Consider the following 27,147-nt stretch of genomic DNA (forward strand, 5'->3'; position numbering starts at 1 on the left):
TGAGGGAGGGGTCACTGGCGGCCATCTTATAGGCTGCCTACCACACTGCCCTTCTATTTGACTCTAATAATAAAAGAAGTAAGGTTATTAAAATAAATAATTAATGATAATAAATAATAATAAAAGAAGAACAGTTATTTTATGAAGCATGAAGTGCAGCTGAGTTTTCAATATATATTGCATTCCTTGTGAGTTTGTATTGGATTTTTTTTCTTTGGCTCAGGGTAAAAATTCTTTTGCATTACAAGAATATTGGAGGAAATTGCTTAAAAATTCTATCTCCTTCTATCATGGCTTTAGATCTGATCACAGACTCTTACACATTGTTTAATTTTCTTAAAATTTTCAAAACATTTTCCTAAGGTTTAGTACAGCATCTGCTATAGCTCCATACATATTCCTCAAGCTGCATTATATATTTCTTCTTCAATTTATCAATACATTGATTGCATTTACATAACATTCAAATTACATTCTTTGGTTAAACATCAGTGTCTCTACTTTGACTATGAGAGCTGTTTTTGGTTTCTTCTTTACACTACTGAGTGAACTAGAGAAATAACTTTTCCACTTCTTTTCTCTATCTGCTTCGTTACTATGTAAGTAATTTTTTTTCCTAATCACACATTTCTTCAAAATAACACAAATAAAGAACTGTGATTAAAAACTAGAAATTATAGGTAGGTCAGGTTCGAAATCAGTTACTTAACCCCTGAATGATAATGCCTCAGGTAAAGAACATCGAAATTTTACTAGATGTGTAGTTTGAGCACTTCTCTTGATTGAGCAATATATATTAGGTGCTTTGTGATACTTTGGAATCTAATTTTACACTTTAAACATGTGTAATAACTACTAAAAAGTACACTAAGTATATTCAAACCAGAGCATAGATTAGGAAATTTTTTTTTAATAAATTAGGAAATTTTTAAATTTCTGCAGATTCTTGAGTGATGGCAAAATAACAATAAAAATTCATAACAACATACAGTGACATTCTATGGAAACTCTAAGATACTCTAATATCTTTAATAATAATGCTTCATATTTTTAATATTCTATGGTATTTCTACTTAAGAATCATACTTTTCCCCTATATATAAGTTTCTCTATAATTTTATGAATAATCTATCCAGATATGCAGAATATGGGGAGAGAAAAAAATATACTCAATATTTTTCTTAACTGACACCTGACTAGGTTTTTTTTTTTTTTTTTGTCTATAATATAAACATGCTGTGCTATCAGTTTTTATCCTCAATGACATATGAAAGATCCAAAATCAAATTGGCTGTCTCCACAGCCACCTGCAGGCCACTAAGCTTAGCAGTAAAACAGTCCAAGGTCAGGTTGTTGGATGAGCCAATAGCTTCATGTGGAAGGCAGGTTTGTGGTGCAATGGGATGCTGAGTAGTCTTCAAGAACGACCAGTGGAGTTCTTCCTGGCTATTGCATAGCCCACAGCCACATCTTGAAAGCAAATCTGGCCAGTTAACAACAGAGGGAGACTCTGCCTGACTGGACCAACAGTGTCCATACTTCATGTCGGTAAGAACTTCACCTCCATCATGTTCTAAAGAGCCAGCGACAGATTCTAATGCACGGCAGAATGCTTCAGTGAGTAGCTGAAGTTCTGTTTGAGTACATCCATCGTCTCTGAGAATGCTTTCTGGCTGGTTACAAGTCTAAAGAGTAATAAAACCGTTGAAAACACATACAGAGCAATATTACAAAAACGTTTCTCAAAAATAAAATAGTTGATCAGACCCTTATCATCAAGTTACTATTTATGTTAAGTTTCCTTAGGGGTTCAGCAAAATGCTAATAGCCAAATATGGATCAGCTGGCCAGGCTATTATTCCTTAATCGGAATAGTATTATAGTATAAATATATGCTAGTCATAGTATCAGAATGAATGAATCAGAATAAACCCCATCATCAGCTTCCTCTGAATGACTGCCCAGTTGTGCTCCCTCAATATATGATGGACAAGACAAAATGCATTATATCACAGGTTTTTATACACACAGCAGGAGGTTCCTGAAGGCTAATGTTCAAGTGAAATACTTATTTATAGTTGGCAAAGTGTTTGAGATTTGTTTAAAATTAGAACATGCATAATTATTAAGACAAAAGTCATTTAGGGACATGTGTAATTTTCATGTCAACGTTTTAAAAATAAATAATTCTCTTTTAATTAAAGATAATATAATTTTAAACATTTTTTTGGTTTCACCATTCTGAAAAAGTTTCTCCTGGGGCACCTGGATGACTCAGTCAGTTAAGCATTATGGCTCAGGTCATAATCTCAGTGTCCTGGGATTGAGCCCCACATAGAGCTCTTTGGTCAGCAGGGAGTCAGCTTTTCCCTCTGTGTTCTCTTTCTCTCTCTCTCAAATAAATGGAGTATTTAAAAATAAAAATAAATAAAATAAAAATAAAGAAGTTTCTCCTAGCAATTTCATGATAGAAAAAGTAACATATTAGCAAGTTAATAACTGATAGTTAAAACCCATATCCAAACTATTCCAAAGCAGTGGCTGCTTTTTTTTTCTGTCTAGGAGGTGTGAACCAGATGAGACCATCTATACTGTATGTTCTTTTCCCATATTTTCAATGCTGTATTGTTTCTTCAAAATCCTACTCAAAAAACAGTTCTCCTCCAAAAAACTTTTCCAGTTTACTTAATTCTATTTGCAGACTACATTACTGGCATTCAGCATCAATACATAGGCACTGATTTTGGTTTTCATAATGTATATTCTGATAACTTTTCATGAATGGGCTTTATCACCAAACAGATTTTAAATCATTTTGGGAAACAGGGTTTCTGTTTCTTTCTGTGAAAAAATGCTTACTTTTTCTCTAATCCTAGTCAGTCACTGAACATGGTTCAGAGAGAAGCTCTGCAGTCTCTCTCTCTTTTTCATTTTTAAAGTTAAGTGTAGGGCTTGAACTCACAAATCTGAGATCAAGACCTGAGCTGAGATTAAGGGTCAGATGCTCAACTGACTAAGCCACTCAGACACCCCCTGTAGTCTCTTTGGGAACAATTCTGACCAAAGAATCAACTGCAAATATCTGGAAAACACATACCTTTTTGTATCCATTTTCAAATAAAGTAGGTCAGCGTTTATGAAATAATTAATCAGAACTACAATGCACTAAATTTACCTATTATCAGGATATAGTTTCCTACATGAATAAAAAACATTCTATTTGATAGAACTTATAAATTAGACGCCAATTTAAAATTATAATAGAATCTAATACTTGGAATGCATTATTAAATGAAACTAAATCTTTTCTTGATAGTTCAGAGGTACTGAAGTATTTTGTAGAACCTTAACACTTTCACTATGACTATCAATTATGATTATACCATAGCAGTTGAAATCTCTAATACAACTTCCACTAACAGAATGCTCATTTCAATATGCAGTATTTCAACAATAGTCGAAGAATGTGGTTATTTGGTGAGAGGATGGATTAACAATAATCATTGTGATAGAGATATCACCTTATATTTGCAAGTGTTATTTTTCTCACATGTTTTGAAATATAAAATTTGCGTGAGACTTGTGGCCCCAGGGTATCATGATTTGGTTTATTATTTCATAAAACAAATGTCGCTGAGAATTCAGATCTTTTGAGCAGGTCCATGTAACCTACCTTGTGTCTGATATATGCTGCCAAATGAGTTTCAGTACAGCCGCCTCCCAACAAAACACATGGTTCCTTGATTGTTAACTGCAAAACGTGCAGTGCGGTTTGACATGTGAGCTAAAAAAGAGACAAATCATCAGAATCAGACATTGCGGGGCACCTGGGTAGTTCAGTGGGTTAAAGCCTCTGCCTTCAGCTCAGGTCATGATCCCAGGGTCCTGGGATCGAGCCCCACATCGGGCTCTTTGCTCAGCGGGAAGCCTGCGTCCCTTCCTCTCTCTCTGCCTGCCTCTCTGCCTACTTGTGATCTCTGTCTGTCAAATAAATAAATAAAAATCTTTAAAAAAAAAAAAAAGAATCAGACATTGCCATCAGGTTCACAAAGAAATATAACCATGTTTTCAAGGGAACTTAGATAGCAGACTTAAAGAGCTGGATTTTAATTACAAAAGAACAAAACTGTGCTGCCAAGTTTGTAATATAACGAATACATTTTGGAATAATAAAGATTAGAGATTACAGAAAAATATTTTAGCCAGATGTTTGTTTCCATGAACCAGGTTAATAGCATCTCTCTTACGCATTTAGCTCTTCAAACTAAGATTCACAAATGGATGGCCTCAAAATATCTGGGTCAGCAAGGTTTGCTGCAAGGTTTAGTATTTCTACTAAAAAAAAAATGATTTGAGTCTAAGTAAATTAGCTATATACATGCTTTAGAATTTCTTTCAAGTTGCTATGGAATTAATAACAGCTACAACCCAGTAGTAATAGAAAAACACAAGAGACCTTTCACGCTTACCAAGGGTATATTCTTGAGTATATATGAACCTTTAAGTATGTGATCAATACCCATAGGTTATCACTTCTCTTATAATATAGAAGTTGCATGTGTTATTGCTGGTAGAAGACGACAAACTCTACCAAGAGGCGGATGATGGGTAGGGCTAGGAAGCTCGTTTTTTCAGTGAATTATTCATACACGTTAGCATCAAAAAGTACACAGTTCACGTTAATTGCTAAGAAAAGGTCACATGTCAAGGACCTTTAGATCGCGTGTAGATACTAGAAATATATTGGTAGCACTCGCCAAGTCTTCTGTAATATCACAGGCAAGTAAATCAGCTTACTTGTGACTTTAATTCTGTCATTTTTGTTGTTTTTGCTTTCTAAATCACCTGGGAAAGTTAGGAAAAACAAAAAACATAGGTCACCTCCGTGAAAAAACCTATCTTGTCTGTCCGACTATTCAATCCCAGCGTCAGCCCCTAAATAATGGAACTGAGTCTGTGACCTACCTTCAGCTCATCCCAGGCAGTGTCATTTCTGTTGCAGAGCAGCAAGCTGCAGATAGTTGCTTCATTAGGAATTAGATGAAGAAAATGTTTGAAGCCAAATTTTGCTGGGCACAAATCTTTCATGCTTCCATAACTACTAGGAGAGATTGAGCCTAGGGAACCAATAGGTTGTGTTCCTGTTTTAAAGTTCAGAAAACACAAAACGTATGAGTAAAGATGGAACATGCAGTCATTTAAAACTGATTCCAAGCCATTAATAAAAGTCCCACATGCATATACTTTAACACATGAAATATAGAATAAATAACAAGATGCTTCTAAAACCTGTAAATTAAGTAGTATTCTGCTATTAAGATGATACAGAAATAAAGCAAAGCAGAGGTTCTTTTGGTTTACAGACTTCTTTGAACATCTGTCAGGAACTATTTTGTACTCTCCAGAAAAAGGCACACAAAAACGTGCATCCATTTCCTGGGAGCTTAAAAAATTTGCAAGAACCCAGAAAATAATCACTGAACGATTAAACTTCTCTGACTATCCTTGTTTTCTTCTTGAAGCCTCAAAGAATAAGGAGTACTTGAGTAATCTGAAATTTAAGGATTGGAAAACAAAACCAAACCAAACCACCTATTGGATGTGTTACTTCACCTGGACGCAACAATCTGTTGTAGTGAGAGGATCTTGCTCTATTGCTTATGGGCCGCTGGACATGAAGCAAGTCACTCATATCATTTAACTTTTCAGGGCGGGCCTCCCCATAGGGAGATAAAGCAAATTGAATGTTCAATGCTCTGTACACCATGACAAGCTTCAAACACACCAGTGGCCCATGCACAATAACCCCACTACTTAATTCAGACTAATCAAGAGGAATTTTGTCTGAAGGGGGAAGAAAGGAGATAACATTAACCTAGATACAGTAGGGAAGATGGAAAGCATAGTTTACCTAAGCCACAGGCTTGGTATAGTTGTTTTTCCCCTTCCTTTTTATCTCAAAAGGTCACTACTCCCAAGATCCAGGACTAAAGCTCTGGCTATTTATACCATGTTCTAGTTATATGTGGGATAAGCAAGAATTGTAGGGCTATAGAAACCCAGTGCCCACTTCAAACTATTGTTTCTATGACAAAAGCTTTCACCTTTTAATTTTTTTAGAGAGGGAGAGAATAACTCTTAAGCAGGCTGTATTCCCAGCATGGAGCCTGACCTGGTGCTCGATTCCACAACTCTGAAATCATGACCTGAGCTGAAATCAAGAGTTGGATGTGGATGCTTAACCGACTGAGCCACCCAGTCACTGTTTCACATTTTAAAAACTGTAATACCCAATATTCACAGCTGGAAAAGTCATGAAAAACCAGTAAATATTTAAAACTATGGGTCTGATGTAGAACATCAACAAGGAGTTCCATAGAACTGTTTCCATTATTTCTTAATAATTTCCACTTTGGCAATCATGGGACAGCCTTATAGAGATAGGACAGTAACCCAGATATTAGGTATTCAGTACTGGCATACATACTACTATTTGATGATTTATAGTAACATTAAAAATTGTGAACTGTAACAATGGCTTAAGTCTGATAAACCTAATAATCGATCAGAATGGAATGACTGATACGTTGTCAGTGCAATCAAAAGGATATTAAAAAGTGGCTCAAATCACGAACTCTTTACATTGTCATGTTTCCTTGGCTGTAATAGGTGAATATCAACCTTAATTTTAACTTGTAAAATACAGTGAACTTCTTGTCTGTTACAATTCTGTATCTTACCAAATATTAGTCAATTCAATAAACCTTTTAGAACACCTACTGTGAACTAGGCCTGTTGTCAGTGCTAAAAATAAGACAAATCCTGATTCTCAAGCTCAGCTGGAAATATCTGGGATATTTAAAGCTAGTGCGCATGTGTGCACGCACACATCCACCCACCTACCTACCCCTAATTAGGAATTACTATTTAGGCAGTACAGTAGTGAAGAAGTAGAGAAGTGAAGAAAAGGATATTTTAGTTGCAAAATTACCTTCTGAATATAGTGTCATTTCTACTTGTAAAATTCAAGTAGAAGAAGGATTTTGTGTAAAGTATGAAAGAGCTTAGGATTATGAAACTGCTAAATTTCTCAATAATCTAAGATTTGGGGGGGGTTAATGTTTTAAATTATAACAGACTCTGCAGTCCTTTCTGGGGCTGGAAAATAGAAATTGCCATACAAACACAGAAATAGCCATAATCACTCAATGTTAGGTAAATGAACATTAATGGATATATTTTTGAGAAGCCAACTTTGCGGGAAGAAATGATACACATGTTGTGAGCTCAGCAGCTTCTAAAATTTTTCAGGATGTTAACAGTGACACACACCAAGAATGTCTCCGCTCAAAAAAGACTGTTGATTTATTAACTGTGAGGGGCAAAAGCTGAAGGTGCTTTTTACCTGTCACTTTACTCAGGGGTTCCATCAGAGCCACTCCAACTCTGTCAATGGCAATTACCCGGTGCATACTGAGAAACTGTTTCAAAGATGGGTGTATAACTTTTTGGCACATGACAAGGTCTACATGATCACTAACTAGCTGCCTTCCTAGGTTAAGCAACTGCTCCAGGACTGCATTTTCAAGAGAGACCCCGGAACTGACCACCACAGTTCCTTCTCCAGTATCAGAGAGATCTCCAGATAAAGAAGCACAAAAGAGTGCCACCTTGAAGGCCTCTGATTTTTTGATGGGTAAGATCTTCATCAGTTGAACTTCTGACATCTCAATAAGTATTCCAGGGAATACAGTAGAATCTAGAACTCTGTGACCCTTTAAAGGCACAATTATACTCTTTCCTAAAATGAGGCGGTCTTTGGTGTTTTCTGGAATTGTAAGCAAAAAGGCTTTCAGAACCAAAGCACTGATATGGTCTGTTTCCTCTCTGGTGAGCATACAGGCGGGCTTACTTGTTACTATACTGCGCACCAAACATAGGAGGGTCTGAGGACTGCTAAAGTCAACTGGAATTCGACAACCACAGGACTCAGACTTGAGGTAACTGGTGCAGAGGCGCAAAAGATGCTGGTTTAATTTAATAACAGTGGTGGGTGTCAAGCCTGTTCTCTGAACATTTTCAATCAGATTGCAGCAAAGAATGGCTGTGAACAAGCCACAGTCACTGAAGCACGACACGTGATTCTTCGTGGATGTTGTCAGGATCTTTAAAATGGGATGGGTGACGGGAAGGTTAGAGAGCAGGGCTGACGACTGTGAGGTGGTGCACACGCAGCCTCCAAGGCCATTGTGCACCTGCTTCAGCCTCCCCGAAGGGCCATAGCTTGATGTCAGGATTCCTTTCAAGACACAAAGTGTGGACCTGACTTTCTCACTTGTCAGTGGTTCACTTTTACACAACGATGGCTTTTTAGCTTCTAAACGAGACATCTTACTTTAGGTGGTTAAGTGGTGAAGACAGTTTTTATTTTGTTAACCATATTTTTCTATTTATTGCATTGTCATGGGTCTTGACACTTAGAAAAAAAATTATTCTTCAGGAATGAAAGTCTTGAATATGCAGCACTGTGGCTATAAGATTAAATAGCTCCTGGTTTATGAAGCTAATTAGCATGTAATGATTTAATGACATATTAGTAATTTAGTTCCAAATATTTATTTTTACTTCATTCTTTAATACTCTCTTGTTTGCCTGTAGACTGAGATTTTACAGATTGCTTTGCAGCCCTCTGTATAAAGTATGTTCCAAGGTGGACGCCTATGAAAGACACTCCAGCTACGAGGAGCCAGTTCTTTCTAATCCAGCTGATGTTTTTCATCTTTTCTTTCAATGTCAAGCTCAGATTCAAAGATGCTTCTTTCTATAAGAAATAAAGGAAAAAACATTTTAGAGAAGTAAGTCCAAAACATTTAATAGACTGCAGTTTAGTATTTTGATGCTCTGCTCCTTCTTTAGAAAAAGGAATTACCAACTAGCGCAAGCCTCCACAAAATGAGAAATGTAAATCCACTTAGACTAAACAGTCATTCCTTTATTCTTCAATGAATCCCTCCAAGAGAAAGTACTGATATTTGAATGATTTTGGAATGCAGAACAACATAGCTAGAAAGCTTATAGTACAGTTATTTGAATATGATATGCTTCTAGAAAAGAAATGCTATATTATAAAACTCATTATAAAACACTGAGTCTTAAAAAAAAAATCCCAAATGTTTTTATTCTCTTACATCAAGATTTAATGTTTTCTTCCATAACTTTGGTTTACTTGGAAACCATAGGTCTGAACAAAGATACACATACATCAAATCCTGCTGGTAAATAATTATGAGTTAAAAGAACTGTTAATTTCCCTACTATAGACACATTCTGTATTGTGTAGGCCATCTCTAGCTGTATAATTCTGCACAGCACACTGTCAAAACCATGTTTTCAATGTTCGGCTAATTTCAAAGTAATTTTCTATAGTTTTAGTCTGTCAATCAATGATTGTCAGTTTTAATGTCCTACAACTGAATCCTCTCCAAGACTTTGTAAATACAAAAATCAGGGGATATGCTATTTGACAAAGAGAAAAATAGGATCTATTTGTAATTTGATCTCAAAAGGTCTAAATACCATAAAATGTTGTAACAAGTGCACTCGTATCAACTTTCTTAACATGGTTGTAAATAAATAGTGTGCCTTGAGGCACAAAGTCCTGACATGTTAATAATGTGTGGAAAAAATTAAAAACCTCAGGTCATGGATCTTATTTGTTGAGTTTAAGTGCTTTAAAGGTAAAAGCTCAGCCAATAATTATTTTCAGGAATATGATAATTATGCTAATTCCTTGGACAGTATTTAGCATAAATAAAACTAAGTGGACCACCAGACTACAGTATGACCTGAAGTAGACTATGGCACAGTGTGATACAGACCAAAAAGGTGAGGGAAGATGGAGGATATGCAAAGAACAGGTGAAGCGAGGGAAGGAGTGTTATTAGAAATGTTATTTTGGTTACCACTCCTCTCCAGTTAAAGGACTATAACCATGGCAACAGGGACCAAATAAAGGGAAAGCAATGATGGCTAGTTTTCTCTCTGCAATAAATCTATAGTCACCTTTTTTATAAGACGAGGAAAAAAAATCTTTCATCTTATGCCAGGAATAGCAAGGTAATTAAATATTATTTCAGTCGTTATTTTAGATTCAGCAAAATCTGAGATATATTTAAATGAAACCTTAAAAGTGACTTCCATACTTACTTTACATGTTATAGCACACACCCACACAAGCCACAAATCCTAATAGAAATTGTGATCAAGAAAATTATTTCTCCAGTTTAAAAAAAAAAAGGCTTTTTTAAATACATAACAGTGACATGCAACTTTTCAAAAATGGAATGTTAATCTGGCACCTCTAACAGTCTGTGGTAGTGAGACCAGTAACCACATCTTTTGGCTAATCTCTCTATAAAATGAGAAAGGAAGCAATCACTGAAAGTGCTGGTGACTCCCAAATTTTTAGGATGTCAAAACTTGCTGACTTGTGGGTCTAGAGCCAGACAAAACAAGGTACAACTGGAAGAAAAGAAATAAACCAAACACTGGGCTGGCTTATAAATATGTTTGGAAGTGTCAGTTTAGACCTATTAAGACTCTTTCCTAACACTGTGACCCAGAGTTCCAAAGGCTACCATCACATGAACAACTCTGACTTCCTGGATACACAGTCCTGGCAGATGCGCCTTTGCAGGAATGCTTAACTTAATTAAAATAATAGTAAAACTTACATGACTGTATTCTAAATTTAGATACTCACTGTAAGTTATGAGTTAAAGAAATATACACAGTTAAAATTTTCTCTTAACAGGAACCAGGTTTCCTTGGAGAAATGGCTGATTCTAGGTCTGAGGCAAGAAATACACAAGATGAACCGAGGAGTTTTTGACCATAAAATATACTTGGGTCATATCAAAGACCACAGGAAAAAAACAGACACAGGAGTCAACTTGGAGGGCATCCAAGATGGTACAATTTGAGTCTTGAAAATACCAATAGTAATTCCTTGAGATAATTCAAATAATTTGCAGACTCATGAATTCATATTGTCATTAAACCCCAAAACCCTCATTGCTGTTAGGGAACTAATTCACTTTTATAAAAACTGGGAGGAAATAAAGCAGTTTTCTTGCTTTTCCTGATAAATGCACTTCGAGGGATACCTGAATAGCTGATGAGGGGATTTGTTCTAGCTCATAAGTGGAGAAGGAATGATGCAATTTGAACAGCGTCATTTTGCAACCTCTAAGGAAAGGATGGACTGGACCTTTATGGTGGTTGGCAAATTAGAGCCCATGGGCCACATCTTGCCCACTGCCTCTTTTTTTTCTTCAAATATTTTATTTTTATCCGACGGAGAGATCACAAGTAGGCAGAGAGGCAGGCAGAGAAAGAGGGGGAAGCAGTCTCCCCACTGAAGAGAGAGCCCAACACGGGGCTCAATCCTAGGACCATGAGATCATGACCTGAGCCAAAGGTAGAGGCTTAACCCACTGAGCCACCCAGGCACCCCGGCCACTGCCTATTTTTGTAAATGAAGTCTTATTGGCTCATACTTTTGTATTATATATGAATGCTTTTGTGCTACAACAGAAAGTTGAGTAGTTGAAATAGAGGCTCTATGGTCTGCCAAGTGTAAAATATTTACTATCTGGTGCTCGCTTCGGCAGCACATATACTAAAATTGGAACGATACAGAGAAGATTAGCATGGCCCCTGCGCAAGGATGACATGCAAATTCGTGAAGCGTTCCATATTTAAAAAAAAAAAAAATTTACTATTTGGTCATACATAGAAAAAAAGTTTTCCAGTGCCTAGATTAGAACAATGATCATAAATAATTTCTTTAGAGAGGTGGGAGGGCTGAAGGGAGAGGGAGAGAGAGAGTCCCAAGCAGGCTCCGTGCCCATCACAGAGTCTGTCACACTGCTCAATCCCACGACTCTGAGATCATGACCTGAGCCGAAATCAAGTCAGACACTTAACTGACTGAGGCACTCAGGTGCCCGAACATAAATTTTGTAATAGATTTTATAATGGTGAGATCAGACTGATAATGCACTTCAATCTTAGCAACACTGAAAGTGGATCAGACATCTGACTTGATTTCAGCTCAGGTCATATCTTGGGGTCCTGGGGCTGAGCCCCCTGTTGGGCTACATGGTCAGCAGGGAGTCTGCTTGCCTCCCTCTCCCCCTGCTTGTATCCTCTTTCTAAAATAAATAAATAAAGCTTTAAAAAAAAGTAAAAATTAAAAAATATTAAAGGACAAAAAAATAGTACATTCTTTTGGTAGAATCCGTATTTAACTCACTCTAAATCTGGTTGTAACATTTGCTCACCCCAAAGTTTTTTCTAATATCTATTTCTGCTTGCTTGATTGGCAGTGTTGGTCACTCTAAGACTTCTAAATACTGCAGCACTGACATCTAAAATCTCTATTTTTACCTTAAAGTTTTAGAAAGATGGCTTTCTCTTCTCTACTTTTCCTCTAGGAATACCTCAATAATATTCCTTGTATTTCTTTTCACAGAAGGAGAAACTACTTTCTCCGCCCCCCCCCCCAAAGTTTGGCTATAGCAGGGCTTCAAACTCTTATGAGAAGAATTAAAGGGAAAAAAATGGTGACATAAGTAATATATATACTATACCACACACACACACACACACACACACACACACACATATCACACTATATATGTATTCTCTCTCCTCTCTACACACACATGAACACATGTTAATGATATCATTACAGTTAGAAAGCTCACAGATAAAAATTAAGCATCTAATAAACTCTAACTCCCTGCTCATGTGCACTAAAACTCCCTTTATAAACACAATCTTACATAGAATGTTTTAAGGTTACTCTTTTAAGTTATTAAGCTTCTGATATTTTACTGCCCGGGTTTTTATTATTAAATAATTGTCTAATACTTTGAGCCATGCTCTTCCCTTTCTCTTTAAGAGCATTTAAAAATAAAATCTTGATTTAAAATAATATAATCAGAAATTATATCATAATTTGATAAGTCAAAATCATAGATCTCTTAAGAATGAGGAAAATCCTTGCTTCCCTTCCTCTCTCTCTGCCTGCCTCTCTGCCTATTTGTAATCGGTCTGTCAAATAAATAAATAAAATCTTAAAAAAAAAAAAAAAAAAGAACGAGGAAAATCTTACTGAGGTCTTCCTTCTGTAAGAAGCAGACCCTAAAGTGACCTACCTTATGCCAAAGTTTAAAGCACATTATTACTCAACATAAGGTCAAAATGATATATTAAGATAGAAAATGCTCCACAATTATAGGGCCACAGTTCTCTAACTGGGGGCAGATGAGTTTCATAATTCAGAACTTCTGGGATTTTAGAAAAATAATATAGTGTCTAGCACCCATAATCAAAATACAGTGTTTAATACCCATAACGAATATAAATATAACACTCATAATTAAACCCAAGAGTATTTCTGCAGTGAAACTAAATATCCATATTGAGTGGAAAAAAGACTGCAAACTGCCTTGTGTGTTAAGGTCAAGTTTTGCTACGAAAGGAGTTATGACAAAACCATTTGGATTTTAGAACTTTTTGGATTTTGGAATTGTAGTTAAGGGATTATAATCCTGAATAATGTAACTATATTCTCTTATTTCAGTGACTCTCAAAAGTAAATTATTTTGAAGGTAAAATATTAGATACTAGGGGTGCCTGGGTGGCTCAGTTGATTATGTCTGCCTTCAGCTCAGGTCATGATCTCAGGGTCCTGGGACTGGGCCAGGTGTTGGGCTCCCTGCTCAGTGGGGAGTCTGCTGGAGGCTTCTCTGTCTGCGCCTCCCCCTGCTCGTGCTCGCTGTCTCTCTCTCTCTCTCTCTCTCAAATAAATAATTAAAATAAAAAAAAAGGGGGCGCCTGGGTGGCTCAGTGGGTTAAAGCCTCTGCCTTCGGCTCAGGTCATGATTCCAGGGTCCTGGGATCAAGCCCCACATAAGGCTCTCTGCTCAGCAGGGAGCCTGCTTCCCCCTCCCCCCCTCCGCCTGCCTACTTGTGATCTCTCTCTCTCTGTGTCAAATGAATAAATAAAATCTTAAAAAAAAAAAAATAAAATAAAAAAAAATAAAAAAAAAGGTACCAAAAAATAGATACTAAAGAAGGAATACAGTTAGTTTTATTTGCCTTGGAAGAAACAGAACAGTAACAACAAAGGAGAGAACTTCTGCAAGTTACAGATTTGTATGCTCTGGGATGGATTTATGGCAAGTAGACAACTGTTCTTTTGGACACACTCATGATCCTGGTGACACTGTTAGTGAAAAGGACAGGACAAGTAATGGACTGACTGTCCTCCTTTCATCCAAATGACTCTGTGAGGCAACTGTCAAGGTCTGTATGGAACAAACTTTTCTAGAAGCAACTGCAGAATAATATTGTGTCAGTGAGTCATCATAAAAACATCAGGTAGGGGCGCCTGGGTGGCTCAGTTGGTTAAGCGACTGCCTTTGGCTCAGGTCATGATCCTGGAGTCCCGGGATCGAGTCCCGCATCGGGCTCCCAGCTCCATGGGGAGTCTGTTTCTCCCCCTCTCATTCTCTCTCTCTCTCAAGTAAATAAATAAAATCTTTAAAAACAAAAAAACAACAGGTAATTTACCACTTAAGCTTCTTCTTTCCAGAACTCTAATTTTTAATGTTTTTAATTTTTTTTTAAAGATTTCACTTGTTTGTCAGAGAGAGAAAGAAAGCATGAGCAAAAGCGGAGGGAGCATCAGGGAGAGTGAGAAGCAGGCTCCTGGCTGAGCAGGGAGCCCAATGTGGGACTCAATCCCAGGACCCTGGGATCATGACCTGACCAAAGGCAGACACTTAACTGACTGAGCCACCCAGGCACTCCCGTACTTTTTAAAGACTGTATTTCCCATTGTTGGAACATACCATTTGGTTGACCAGATTAAATGAGTTTACCTGAAGATTCCAAGCCTGCTATTTCCCTTCGGTGTGATTCTTCTTAGGATATTCGAATGCTGGACTATCTGGTGCAGAGACGTTGTCCTTGTTGGGCATTTTGAAAACAGGGCTGCTCTTGATTCTATGCCATCCCAAATGTATGAACCCAACTAAGGGTATCATAACAATCAGAACTTTATAGTTGCTCCAGAAGTTCTGAAAGCTCATAGTACTTTAGCTTCAGTGCACCTAGGAAAAGGCCAATAGGCAAAGAAGGTAAGAACAAAAAACAACTCCCTCAAGTTACATCTGTGAACTGCCACAAGTAGAATATTGCACTCTAATAAAAGTTGACTATTAAACATTTTTGGGTACAATATAGTGTAATATTAACTAACAAAAAAGGATATGTTATAGGCTCAAAGGGATAGCGGGAAGTCAGGCTTGAGAAACTTATAAAGCAATACAAACCTTTAGCTGAAAATTGTTAAAGGAGCCAAATCACCAGCTAGAAAAGCTATATAAGTCTTTGGAAATCCTCAGGCATAGATGTCATTTTCTTTATATAATTAATTATACATTCTCTGAGCCACAGTAAAATTAGACTTAGAAAAATACATTTAGTCAGAATTTTAACAGAAGAATCAAATGGTAATCCTTAAGTATGCACTAAGGATTTAGATTTTGTATTCCGACACATGTAAGTGACGGTGTTTCAACTGAGATTGGGACAGTCATGCGTGGATTCCAACTGAATACTGGCATGGACTCTGGGTTAGGAGGAATTAATGCCATTTCTATTTATGTCCTGAAGCACAGGATTTTAGTGTTTACCTTTACTACTAATAACTCTACCCTATAGGGTTTACTCTTTACCCAGTTTACACAGAGAAATTGGGGGTAGTAACCTGCCTGTACTTTCAAAGGTAGGTTGTATTAGAAAAGATTCCTTGGGGCACCTGAGTGGCTCAGTGGGTTGAGGCCTCTGCTTTCAGCTCGGGTCGTGATCCCAGGGTTCTGGGATCGAGCCCCCCATCGGGCTCTCTGCTTGGCGGGGAGCCTGCTTCCTCCTCTCTCTCTCTCTGCCTGCCTCTCTGCCTACTTGTGATCTGTCAAATGAATAAATGAAATCTTTAAAAAAAAAAAAAAAAGATTCCTTTCCTTGGTCTTTGGTTTGGAAAACATGGGGTATGGTCCAAGAAGTCTGGTTTTGATGATCTGTTGGGTTTGGGAACTCGAGTCTAGACAATCTCTAAAGACTAATGATACTTTTTAATTTAAGGGATGCTCATTAGGCTTTAGTGATTAGCTTATAGACTTGCGATCCTAAGAGTGGGCCCATTTTTAAAGTTCCTTTCTGAGCACAGAAAGACAGTACATACTGCTCCATCATCTATGGAATATACTAAGAATTAGGTTCAATTGCATATATATGAGTTTCAATATCATGCAATCATTTACGTTACAATAACAGTATGACTGTCACTAGAAAACTGTCTAAACAGAACTTTTACTTTTTCTTTCCCCTTTAAGTCAAGATTAAAATATACTGCTAATGAGTTAAATACCTTAATTGTCTCAGTGTTCTACATATATTAAAAATAAATGGGGGCACATGGGTGGTTCAGTTGGTTCAGCATCCGACTCTTGATTTCTACTCAGGTTATCATCTCAGGGTCGTGAGATTGAACACTGTGTGGGGCTCCCTGCTCAGTGGGGAGTCTGCTTGGGATTCTCTTTCTCCCTCCCTCTGCCCCACCCCCTGCTCTCAAACATGCTCTCTAAATAAACAAATCTATAAAAAAAAAAAAAACCAACAAAATTTAGAGTCATTTCTTTGTACATATATCATTTCTAGCATTAGAAACCATTTATCCCAGTGTCCAAATTCACATTTTATAAGGACTTTGTTGTAAAACTTACACTACTAGATGGAAAAAAAACCAATGGCCTACTTTGTAACTGGAAGTATTTTATGCCTTTTTCCTGTTTTTTTTTTTTTTTTTTTTTGAAGAATTTATTTGTCAGAGGGCACATAAACAGAGGGAGTGGCAGAGGGAGAAGCAGACTCCCTGCTGAGGAGGGAGCCTGGTATGCGACTCAATCCCAGGATCCTGGGGTCATGACCCAAACCAAAGGCAGCCGCTTAACCAACTGAGCCACCCAGGTGTCCTGCCTCTTTCTGGATCTAAAGTCCTCTTGTACTCTATGTACTTTTTGCAACCTTTAGGGACCACACCTCTTATCGACATACTTATATTCTATCTTTGGAGAAAGCCAATCATAATTAACTGTATCATTAAATTTCATTGTGAAGCCCACTGTACAAAATGCTTTTGAGATGTGAGGATACAGTAAAACCCTGGGTGATTTGGAAGTAACGAGGGAAGAACTATAGTAAGGATTATTTCACAGAGAGACAGAGGGACAGGGGCTGTACCAGTTAACTGGCTTGTGTTGACTGATGTGATGTTTTGTCCACAAAATATCTTCAATTAAGGTTTCAAAGATACTGTCATTCATATTTGGTCTCATCAATACTTAAGGTGACTCCAACACCTTTGACACTCTCAACGTGAGGTTATCAAGTCATATTACTTTTTTTTAAAAAGATTTTATTTATTTATTTGACAGAGAGAATCAGCGAGAGAGGGAACACAGCAGGGGGAGTTGAAGAGGGGGAAGTAGGCTTTCCCCGATCAGGGAGCCTGACGTGGGGCTAGATCCCAGGATCCTGGGATCATGTACTGAGGGGAAGGCAAGACGCTAAATGACTGAGCCATCCTGGCGCCCCAAGTCACATTACTTTTAATGGATGGCATCTCTTCTATTCACAGTTTACTCCTCCATGATCACTAACCTAACTCAGTATTTGTCAGCTTTTTCCTGAATTACAAACTTTCAGGGAAACAGCTTATAGAAAAGAGAGTTAGCATCAAGTTAGCTGACTCTTTGGGTCATCCAAGAGTTAAGGACAATGGAGGCATTCCATTTTATTTACATTGTGTTTAACAGTCTGTTATTTGTTTCCATTAGGATGACTTAAGGAGCTATGCATCTTTTTCTACATTTGGGCTTGGTTAAATCTGGGAATTATCTGTTTTGGTTGAAAACTCATTATTGGCCATTATTACTGAGGCCCCATAACAGACCTTCTGGTTAGTAAATGATGTAGACTGATCTAATGATTAATTGCTTTAATGTTTATGCAACACGTACATGTTCCCATTTCCTCAAATTCTCTATGTCTCATATATTGATTTGGCTAATGGGAGTGGGAGATAGGTAACTATTTTCCATTGATTATTCTGTTGTACTCTGAGATGCTTGGAAAATGATCAGGATCAGGATGATAAGGCTTTTTACTTTATAAGATACTTTTAGAGTTTTCACATTTAATCCAGATAAAAGTACTACCACATTGTATGTATAATAGCCCATCTCCATCAAGCCAGATGGAACTAGCAATCTTTTAAAATGGTACAGTAACTTTAACCTCTTTGATTTAATAGTTTTCCAGCACATCACATGTATCCAATTATTGTCTGACCAACCAAATTCCCAGTACAAGACACATTAGACTTTACTAAATAAGGCTCATTATTAGTTTTAAGAAAAAGACAGCATAGTTTTGAAATTTAACACTCCATGTAGTAGTGAGGTAATGTGTTCCTTATTTTGTTCATATCTTCTTATGGATCTTTAAAATACAACCAAACATATTTTGGGGATACAATTTTAATACCTTTTCTCAATTGTTCTATGGGACTTTTTTTTTTCAAAATGAAAATTAGCATCCTGCCATTTCTAATATAATATAGCCTTGCTTTTTAAAGTTAGAAAATATAGAAATAAGGAAAAGAATGCTAAAAATGTCTGTCATCTTTTTGGTTTTGACAAAAATGTGACAATTTACATGCTGTTTTATAATCTTTTCTTCCCCCAAGAATATAAATCTTCATTATCATTTTTGATAGCTGCATAGTTTTTTATTATATGGAGATAAGCTGATTTGATAGATCTCTGATGGAAATTTGAGATTTGTTTCAACATTAATTTTATTGCTAAATATGCTATGGCAACAAATATTCTTGTAAATATTCCACAGTCCTTGCTTACAGTCCCTAAATGCTGCTTCTCAGGATAATATAAAGAATTACCACATTTCTTCATTAACTCATTTTCCAAATGAATTTACGAGTTTTTTAAAACCTTGACTTTTACAAAGGTTCATGGTGCTAAGCAGAAGGGATACTGAGATTCAATTTGGGAAATTAAGCTAAATACAACTTACCTTGAGATGGTCCTTCCCTCAAAACACTTGGCAAGTCATTCCAAGTGAGATGGAACTATTTATTGACACCAGAGATTCCTGAGTCTGAAACAAAACAAGAATGCACTCAGAATGATCAGATTTGAGGAGCAGTAACAGGTTGGTCCCTAAAAATAAATTAGCCTTTGTTATTTATTCACTGAGCTTTCCAAGTGTGCTTGGAGTAAAGCAGCAACAGAAACAAGAACAGAATGATTTTTCCTCATCCTTTACCCCTTTGGTACCTGCAATTGCCTTTTTCTTATCTTTTGTGAATCTTCTTTAAACGCACTCTTAAAGAAACAAAGAAGGTATGGAACTCTTGGAAAGATAAGACAAAGGAAGAGTTACAAAATTACTGAGTTTAGGTCAAGTAAAACAGCATTTATAGTTTTATTCATTGAAGTGCCTTCTGTTAAGTTTAAAATATGTTTAAAGACAATCTTTATTTATTTTTTTTAAGATTTTATTTGTCAGAGTGCATGAGCAGGGGGAGCAGCAGTCAGAGGGAGAAGCAGGCTCCCTGCTGAGCAAGGAGCCCAATGTGGGACCCGATCCCAGGTCGCTGGGATCATGACTTGAGCCAAAGGCAGAGGCTCAGCCAATTGAGCCACTAAGGTGTCCTGTTTAGAGACAATCTTAACACAGATTAAGCTTTCATATACTCTTCTTCCAAAAATACGTACCTTGCATTATTCCAAAGGTTTCACATTTTTTATCTCATTTTGTTTTCATAGCAGTTTTATGAGGCCACTTTATAAATGAGGAAACACTAAATGATTGATTCCAAGATTATTGTCAGTTAACTGGCATTCACCTTAGATTTTGGAGTCCTAAAAGTCTTGGCTGGTATTCTTTTAGGCTATTTTCCAGAGTCAAGAATTAGTGACCCAGCTTTGGCAGTAGAGTTAATCAGAATTTCCAGTGCATGATGATGGATAAGAAGGACATTCCAAGTGCATCGTGCACACTTTTAAGAGTCACTGAGGTCACTTATCCTAATGTATTAAGCCTGGCATGTTCTTCTGATTCTCATGTCAGGTATGTAAGAGGTTAACAGTGGTCTTGTGTCAACTTATCCAAAATTAGTCTGTATCCTCCACATACATATCTGTGACCTACTAATAGTTGAGATTAGCTGAACTAATTTTAGTTCAGTTTCTTCAGTTTAGTTCCATACACAGAATGAATAATAAGAGTTAATGAACAGAATGGGGAGAAGCTTGCTGTATCTCCACCTTAATAAAATACTGTAATCTCCTGAGTGCACATAAATATCAAGGCTAAGAAAGGAAAACACTGAGATATATTACTTCACACCACAAATATTGTTTAAAGTCAAGGTATTACTGTGTCTAAAGTAGCAACTTTTCCTCCCCCTATTATGTATTACAGAAATTATTATCTCTTCAGTTTCTACCACTGAGGACTCTCACAGATTTGCTGCGGCTTGTTATATTGCAAGCTAAGTGAAGGTTTCTAGGTGACAGAACTGGACTGTAAGGCAAAGGACAGAAAGACAGGTAGGCTTCCTACAAAATCCTAAACAGCCTAGCTCTACTATCAGTTTATTCTGCCTATGTAGCATCATGTCAATTAAAATCATCAAGTTTTGTTATTGGCCATTACTAACCTAGGCCTACAACAACCTGGATGCAGGAAATATTCTAGAAAAGGTTATCATTTTGCCTACTGGGCTTGCTGGGCGCCATCTGCTGGTCTTTTGGACATAGTGTAAGGTAAATTCTCTTGAGGTTTTCATTACTGTTCTGCTAAAAGTATTTGAAAAATAGTAATTTTTAAAAACTTCCCTGAATACAATTTAAACGTGAAGAGGACATTAGACAGAATATTACACAATCAATTAGCCCAGATCTTGTGACTGTGATGAAGTTTACTGGATCTGTATAATGCCTTTTCTTTTACGACAATGTTGGCTTAGATATTTGAGAATTCTTCTTCATTTCTAAACTCCAATCTCTGACGCTAAAAATATCCCAAGTTTTTAATATGGCAGTTCAAATGTTGGCACTTTTTGTGTACACATTAGAAGGTCTGTGTACGGTCTTCATGCTTATTCAACTGACTGGCATACTAGAGAGACCACCAGTTCCCTTTTTTCCCATCTTCTATCTTTATCACCTAAAATAACACAGTTTTGCTGAATTTTCATCTTGTAAAAACACACACAATCAAATACATTACTGTCCGGCTGTTGATGAGCTGAATGGATCATACCTGAGTTCTAAAGTTTCCATTTGGCAAAATCCTACCACATTTCCCTTCCCCTCCCTCAAGGTCAGCTTGACCCACACCCAATAGCTATAGTGCTGACAGCACAGCTGGTCAGGAGTAGTCAAGAACACAGTGAAGGTCAACATAGTTATGTATAAGTATTTTATGGTCTCTGCTACCTCTCCCATTACCGTGAACTCAATGTCTTTATGAATAAGTAATATATTGAAAGCTTCACTAATTGTATATGGGCGCTTTACCAAATGTCAGCAGTCCAAAATGTGAATAGTGAATGAGTGATTAGGGACTAATGAGGAAGAGAAAATCAGCTTACTGCAGGCTGTGACTAACCAGAAAGGCTGTAGTGTTGTTTATTGAGTTTATACTTAAATTAAGTATATTTAGATGCATTATCTTTTAAGAATACTTAATTTAAGTATAAACTCTATAAAACAACACTACAACCTTTCCATTCCCTTTCTGTTTTTACACCTGGCTGCCATTTGATGCTGAGGTTGGTGGGGGAAAGGGAGTGGGTATCATGCTGAAAGCCAGCTTGTTTCAGATTAAATGTGCAGTTAATTGGCCCCTTGGTGCTAGAGCAGTAACTATGTACCCATAATTAGCTCTGAATCCCTAAAAAGGTGATTTCTATCTTCATCATTTTTCAAGAGCTCCGTTTTACTCTTAACCTCTGTTTCTGCAGCTAAGCTAATGGCCAGAAGAAACGGTGGCTATCAGGTATTAGCACCCTTGACTTCCCCTCTCACAGGTAAAAACCCGTCAATCTCAGTTCTCATCTTAACCTCCTTCCCTGCTGTCTCTGCAGGGTTCTAACTCCACTATTCCTCTCTTACATTTCCCACCTCCCACTATTTATAATGGGTCTTCTTCCTCCTCCGCAAAACCTGACCATTTTTCCCTACTGAAAAGCACCAAAACAAGTTTCCTAAAGTAACTGCCCTTTCCCCGTCTCCCTTCCAGCTGCCATACTTTTTCCAGCTACTGCCTGTTCAAAAAATGAATCTTTTCCTAGGGTCACTTCCCACTTCCATTTTCAAACTCAGCTAATCTGCTTTTGTTCTACCTTCCATGGCAACTGCTCTGACTGTGACGATCACCGATCTCTCCCTTTACTTGATCTCTGAAGCATTTTGATGTGTTCCTGAAACTCCCTTAAGTACTTGAGACTCTGGTTTGTTCCTTGTCAGTCTCCTTTAATGGCCCCTCGGTTTCCATCCACCTCTTCACCCTTATCAAAGATCTGTCCTTGCTTGGTGTCTTCCCATGTTCCATCCCTGGGTGGTCTCATTCACATCCAAAGCTTCTGTTACAGTACATCCATTAACGACGGTTATATCTTCAAACCATGTATCCAACTGCTATGGTTCACCTCTATCTGTACCCACAAACAGTCTAAACTCATTTCATATACATAGGAATCCTCTTTCATTCCCAAACTGCTGTTCTACCTCTATTAACAGTTTCGGTTAAAAAAAAAAAAATAATAACCTACCAAGCCGTTCAATTCAGAAGTCTGGATATAGTGGTCTCTGCCCTTTGTATTCCTCTTCAAATCAGTCCCCCAGCCCTGCCATTTGACATGATAATTTCACATAACCTCTCCCCACAGTCACGGTCCAGATCCTTATCACTTTAGGTGACGTCCTTGCTTATAATTCGAGGGTCTCTCAAAGTGTGGTCCCCTCACCAGTAGCCTTAGCATCATCAACGAATGAGAAATACAAATTCTTGGGTTGCCTCTGACCTACCAAATCAGAAACTCTAAAGTGGGGTCCAGTAATCTGTGTTTTCTAAGTTAAAGTTTGAGAACCACTGCTCTAGTTTGCTCTGCATTAAATATACCCCACCCACTTAACAGCCATCTTGCAAAAAACCAAATCTGGTTCGGTTTATGCTTTGCTTAGAAGCTGTTCGTGATATATATATATATACACATATATGTATATATATACACTTTTTAAAGATTTTATTTATTTATTTGACAGACAGAGATCACAAGTAGGCAGAGAGGAAGGCAGAGACAGAGAGAGGGGGAAGCAGGCTCCCTGCTGAGCAGAGAGCCGGATGCGGGGCTGGATCCCAGGACCCTGGTATGATGACCTGAGCCGAAGGCAGAGGCTTTAACCCACTGAGCCACCCAGGTGCCCCAATTCGTGATATTTTTGATTAGAAGAAGAAATCTAAAATTTCTTAATATAGCACAAGACGCCTACCAGGATCTAGTTCCTGGTTAGTAGTTTTCAAAAGGTAAAGCAGAGCCAATCATTTTACTAAGAATGCACTGTCGTGTGGTGTTATGAAGGGGATGGACTGTGGAATCCTACTGCCTGAGCTTTCAATCTCAACCTCAGCACCTCACAACTAGCTGTGACTTTGGATGAGTCTCTTAACTTCATTGTCACTCAGTTTTATCATCTGTAAAATGAGCGTAATAATGACTTCATATCACAGGGTTGTTGTGAAGTTAGCACAATACCTGGCAGTTAGTCTGGACTCAGTGATTATTAGCTATTACTCTTGTTTTGGTTATTTCAAAAGGAACAGAGCCAGCCTAAAGTATAGCAAGAACAGGAGAGGACTGGAATGAATAAAGGAGGCCCGCTTCCCTGGGCAGTTTCAGTTAGTCTAGATGTGAGTAAAAATACCCCGATTCTCATGTAAGACCTTCTGAGATCTCAGGGGTTATTTTATTTTATTATTTTTTTAAGATTTTATTTATTTATTTGACAGACAGAGATCACAAGTAGGCAGAGAGGCAGGCAGAGTGAGAGGGGGAGACAGGCTCCCTGCTGAGCAGAGAACCCCATGCGGGACTCCATCCCAGGACCCCGGGATCATGACCTGAGTGGAAGGCAGAGGTTTTAACCCACTGAGCCACCCAGGCGCCCTCGGGGGTTATTTTGACTAGAGGGGGCTGGATCTGTAATCAGATTCCAGGATGTTTGTTACAGGAAAGGTAAACTCCTACAGTGATAGCTGGGAAAGCTAATTGTGAAGGAAATAGGAAAACTCAGAGCAAAGGAACAAAAACAGGGTGAGTAATTTGTTTCTTTGATAACAGTTAATAGAGTCCTAGCGGACTATATATTCAGAAATGTTTACTTTTTTAAAAGATTTGAGAGAGAGAGCGAGCATGTTTGTTACTTAACAGCGAAGGCATTAGGTAATGATGGGACTCCCAACTGTATCCACCAAAAATTAATTATAACTTTGGGCAAATCACTTCTCTGCTGCCTCAATTTAATAATCTGTAATATCAGCTATGTTATGAAGATCACTACGTATATACTTATGTATTTATTGCTTAGTACAGTGTCTAGTTTGTGGGAGGCACTCAATATATAGCAACTATTACTACTGGAAGTATATTATCTTTGTATTAATACAAATTAATAGAAATAGGCACTTCTGGAGATTCCTGTCTGACCAAAGCAATTGTGTATTATCATCTAATATTTCAACTAATATTGGGTTATAATTTATAAAACTGAGGAATATTGTAAAGACAGATCCCAAAACAGTGTTTTGGTCACTTAGGGCTTATCAATTTTCATTCCAAATATGAGTGAGATTGATTCTATTCAAATGTTTACTTAGGGTCTGTTAGGTGCTAGCAGGACATTAGGCTGGGTGGGGGTAGTGGGGGGGTGTTGTGGGACAGTTAAGATGAATAAGGCATGGTTCTTCTCCTCAAAGAGAATACAAGCTTGAGAAGAGAAAGGCAAAATCCAAATAAAACATGATTAAATGCTGTATATGAGCCAAAAAAAAAAAAACCAAAAAACAAAACACTGTAGAGATTTAAAGTCTTTACAAAGTTGACTAGTTTTTCAAAACTTCTGGACTTCTCAGTTTCTCCTCTATCTTCCTCTCTTAGTCTCCATCTATTTTTACGTACTCCATCTTTAGTTATAGCAGGAGTCAGTATGTATTAAAGCCAGTAACAGCCACCCACTGTAACAGAAGGTAGCAGCCATTTGTTTTGTTTCTCTATTATATTCTCAGTACATAACAAAAAGTGGAGCATCTTCCTCCCCTTGTCTTACACAGGGTGGCTCATTCTTGTGCTTCAACTTAGTTCAGATGTTCTACCCAGAGACTTTCTCTGAGCACCCAGTCTACAGTTTCTTCCCTCTCCCACCCCCATTATTCCCTAACACATCCCACCATTACCTTCAAAGCCCTACTGTTGTGGGTGAATGCTGTGATGTGCCACCTTGATCCCCTTTAAGAATAAAAGGCTTATTTCCCTAGCTCTTGGGACTGCTGAGACAGCCCTCAGTTGTCAGTCTCCTTCCAGGACAGACATGGCTGAAAAGAGCGGAAGTCACGCCTTCTTTTCAGGACAAGCATCCAATGACTGTCCAGGTATAAAGGTCTGGCCCTTCCCTCCAACTTGGGACACCCCTGAAGGGACAAACCAGCACTAGAGTTCCCTAGGGACTGCACTGCATTTTAACTTTTTCTATCTGCCAATTCCTCCTTTATTCCTTGGTAAGATCCAAAACAGTCCTTCCTAATAAACGTCCTGCCCACAATTCTCCTCCTTAGAGTCCACTTTCCACGGAACCCAACCTAGGATAATCTGGAAGCACCTTGTTCATTATCAGGGTACTTGTTTATTGTTTCTTCTTCCATCACTAGAATATAAGCCCCATGTGGTTAGGGACTAGGTCTGTCTTGGTCACTGCTGTATCCGCTAACTCAGCTCAGAAAGAAAGAAAAAAATATATAAATATAAATTATATATACGAATATAAATATAAATTGACAAAGTTAGTGAATGAATTGAGAGCCTCTGTAACATCTACAGTATTTGGGCATGGTCCTATTCGAGAAAAAGATGAATATGACCCAGGAGTTTTTCATCTCAAAAGGATTTCCATCCCCATAACGTCAAAAGTCCTGTGAGTCCTGCTTCTGCTTTCACACGGTGGCCACCAACCAGGCTGTACAACAGTTCTGACGTCCAGTTCCACGTCAGAGAGTGACCCTGACCCCCCAGACAGACACGGGCACACAGTGCCCTCTCCCTTGAAGGAGTGACCGACGAATCACAGGTTCCAGCTAGCAGGTGGCAGCGCAGGTGCAGACGGTGCTTTCACTGGGAACACCTTTTCCAGCTCCTCCACGGTGTGGCCGCGCAGATGGGAGAGGGAGGAGGGCCTGCACCTGGAACTCTACCCACACGATTGGAAAAGCTCCTCGCCATCCACATTCCTTCCGTCACCAAGCATTTACTGCCTATGGCTATGTTACCGGTAGGTCTTTAGTTTTCTAAAGAGCCAGCCTCCTCTTTGTCCCCGCCCCCAAATATCCTTCAGCGAAGACACCAGTGACCTTTCGGAGAGGGGCCAGGGGGCACCAACAAGCCCACCTCCCCTCTCATCGGCCAGGCAGAAAACAGGTTTTTCCACCTGAGGATCCAGCGCTCTCACCTGCCCACCAAACGATGAACCTCCCTAGGCCGCCGCCACCAGCTGGCCCCAGAGGCCGAGCCTCACGCAGCAGTCGCAGCGGGTCCTGGCAACTTGGCGCACCGCGCTTGGAGACAGAGCATGCGCACCGCTGTGTTTGGCTCCGGCGCTGCTGAGAATCCGCTTTTCCGGGTTTTAGTGAGGCTCTCAGCCCAGAAAGGGT

At 38.3% G+C, this 27,147-nt stretch overlaps 2 protein-coding genes across 3 annotated transcripts; both read right to left on the minus strand.

Annotated features, from left to right (window-relative positions):
- Nucleotides 1-338: 338 nt before the first annotated feature.
- MKKS (MKKS centrosomal shuttling protein) lies at nt 339-27,045 on the minus strand. 2 transcript variants are annotated; one of them, XM_080813481.1, is made up of 7 exons: nt 26,946-27,045; nt 19,231-19,314; nt 14,955-15,185; nt 7,913-8,821; nt 4,966-5,141; nt 3,674-3,784; nt 339-1,685 (listed from the first exon to the last, which is right to left on the minus strand). In XM_080813481.1, the coding sequence occupies exons 4-7, from the start codon at nt 8,388-8,390 to the stop codon at nt 1,245-1,247; spliced, it is 1,206 nt and encodes a 401-aa protein (XP_080669607.1). In that variant the 5' UTR covers nt 8,391-8,821; nt 14,955-15,185; nt 19,231-19,314; nt 26,946-27,045; the 3' UTR covers nt 339-1,244. The 2 variants fall into 2 exon arrangements, with proteins under 2 accessions (XP_080669607.1, XP_080669606.1); XM_080813480.1 differs by lacking the exons at nt 19,231-19,314; nt 26,946-27,045 and having other exon boundaries at nt 7,406-8,821; nt 14,955-15,022.
- On the minus strand, nt 8,627-8,779 carry LOC308348965 (uncharacterized protein; the record flags this gene model as incomplete). Its single annotated transcript, XM_080813482.1, has 1 exon — nt 8,627-8,779. One exon carries the CDS (start codon nt 8,777-8,779, stop codon nt 8,627-8,629), a length of 153 nt encoding a protein of 50 aa, XP_080669608.1.
- Nucleotides 27,046-27,147: the final 102 nt, after the last annotated feature.

This window comes from Martes martes (assembly GCF_963455335.1).
Source record: "Martes martes genome assembly, chromosome: 9".
NCBI classification, from domain to species: Eukaryota; Metazoa; Chordata; class Mammalia; order Carnivora; family Mustelidae; genus Martes; species Martes martes.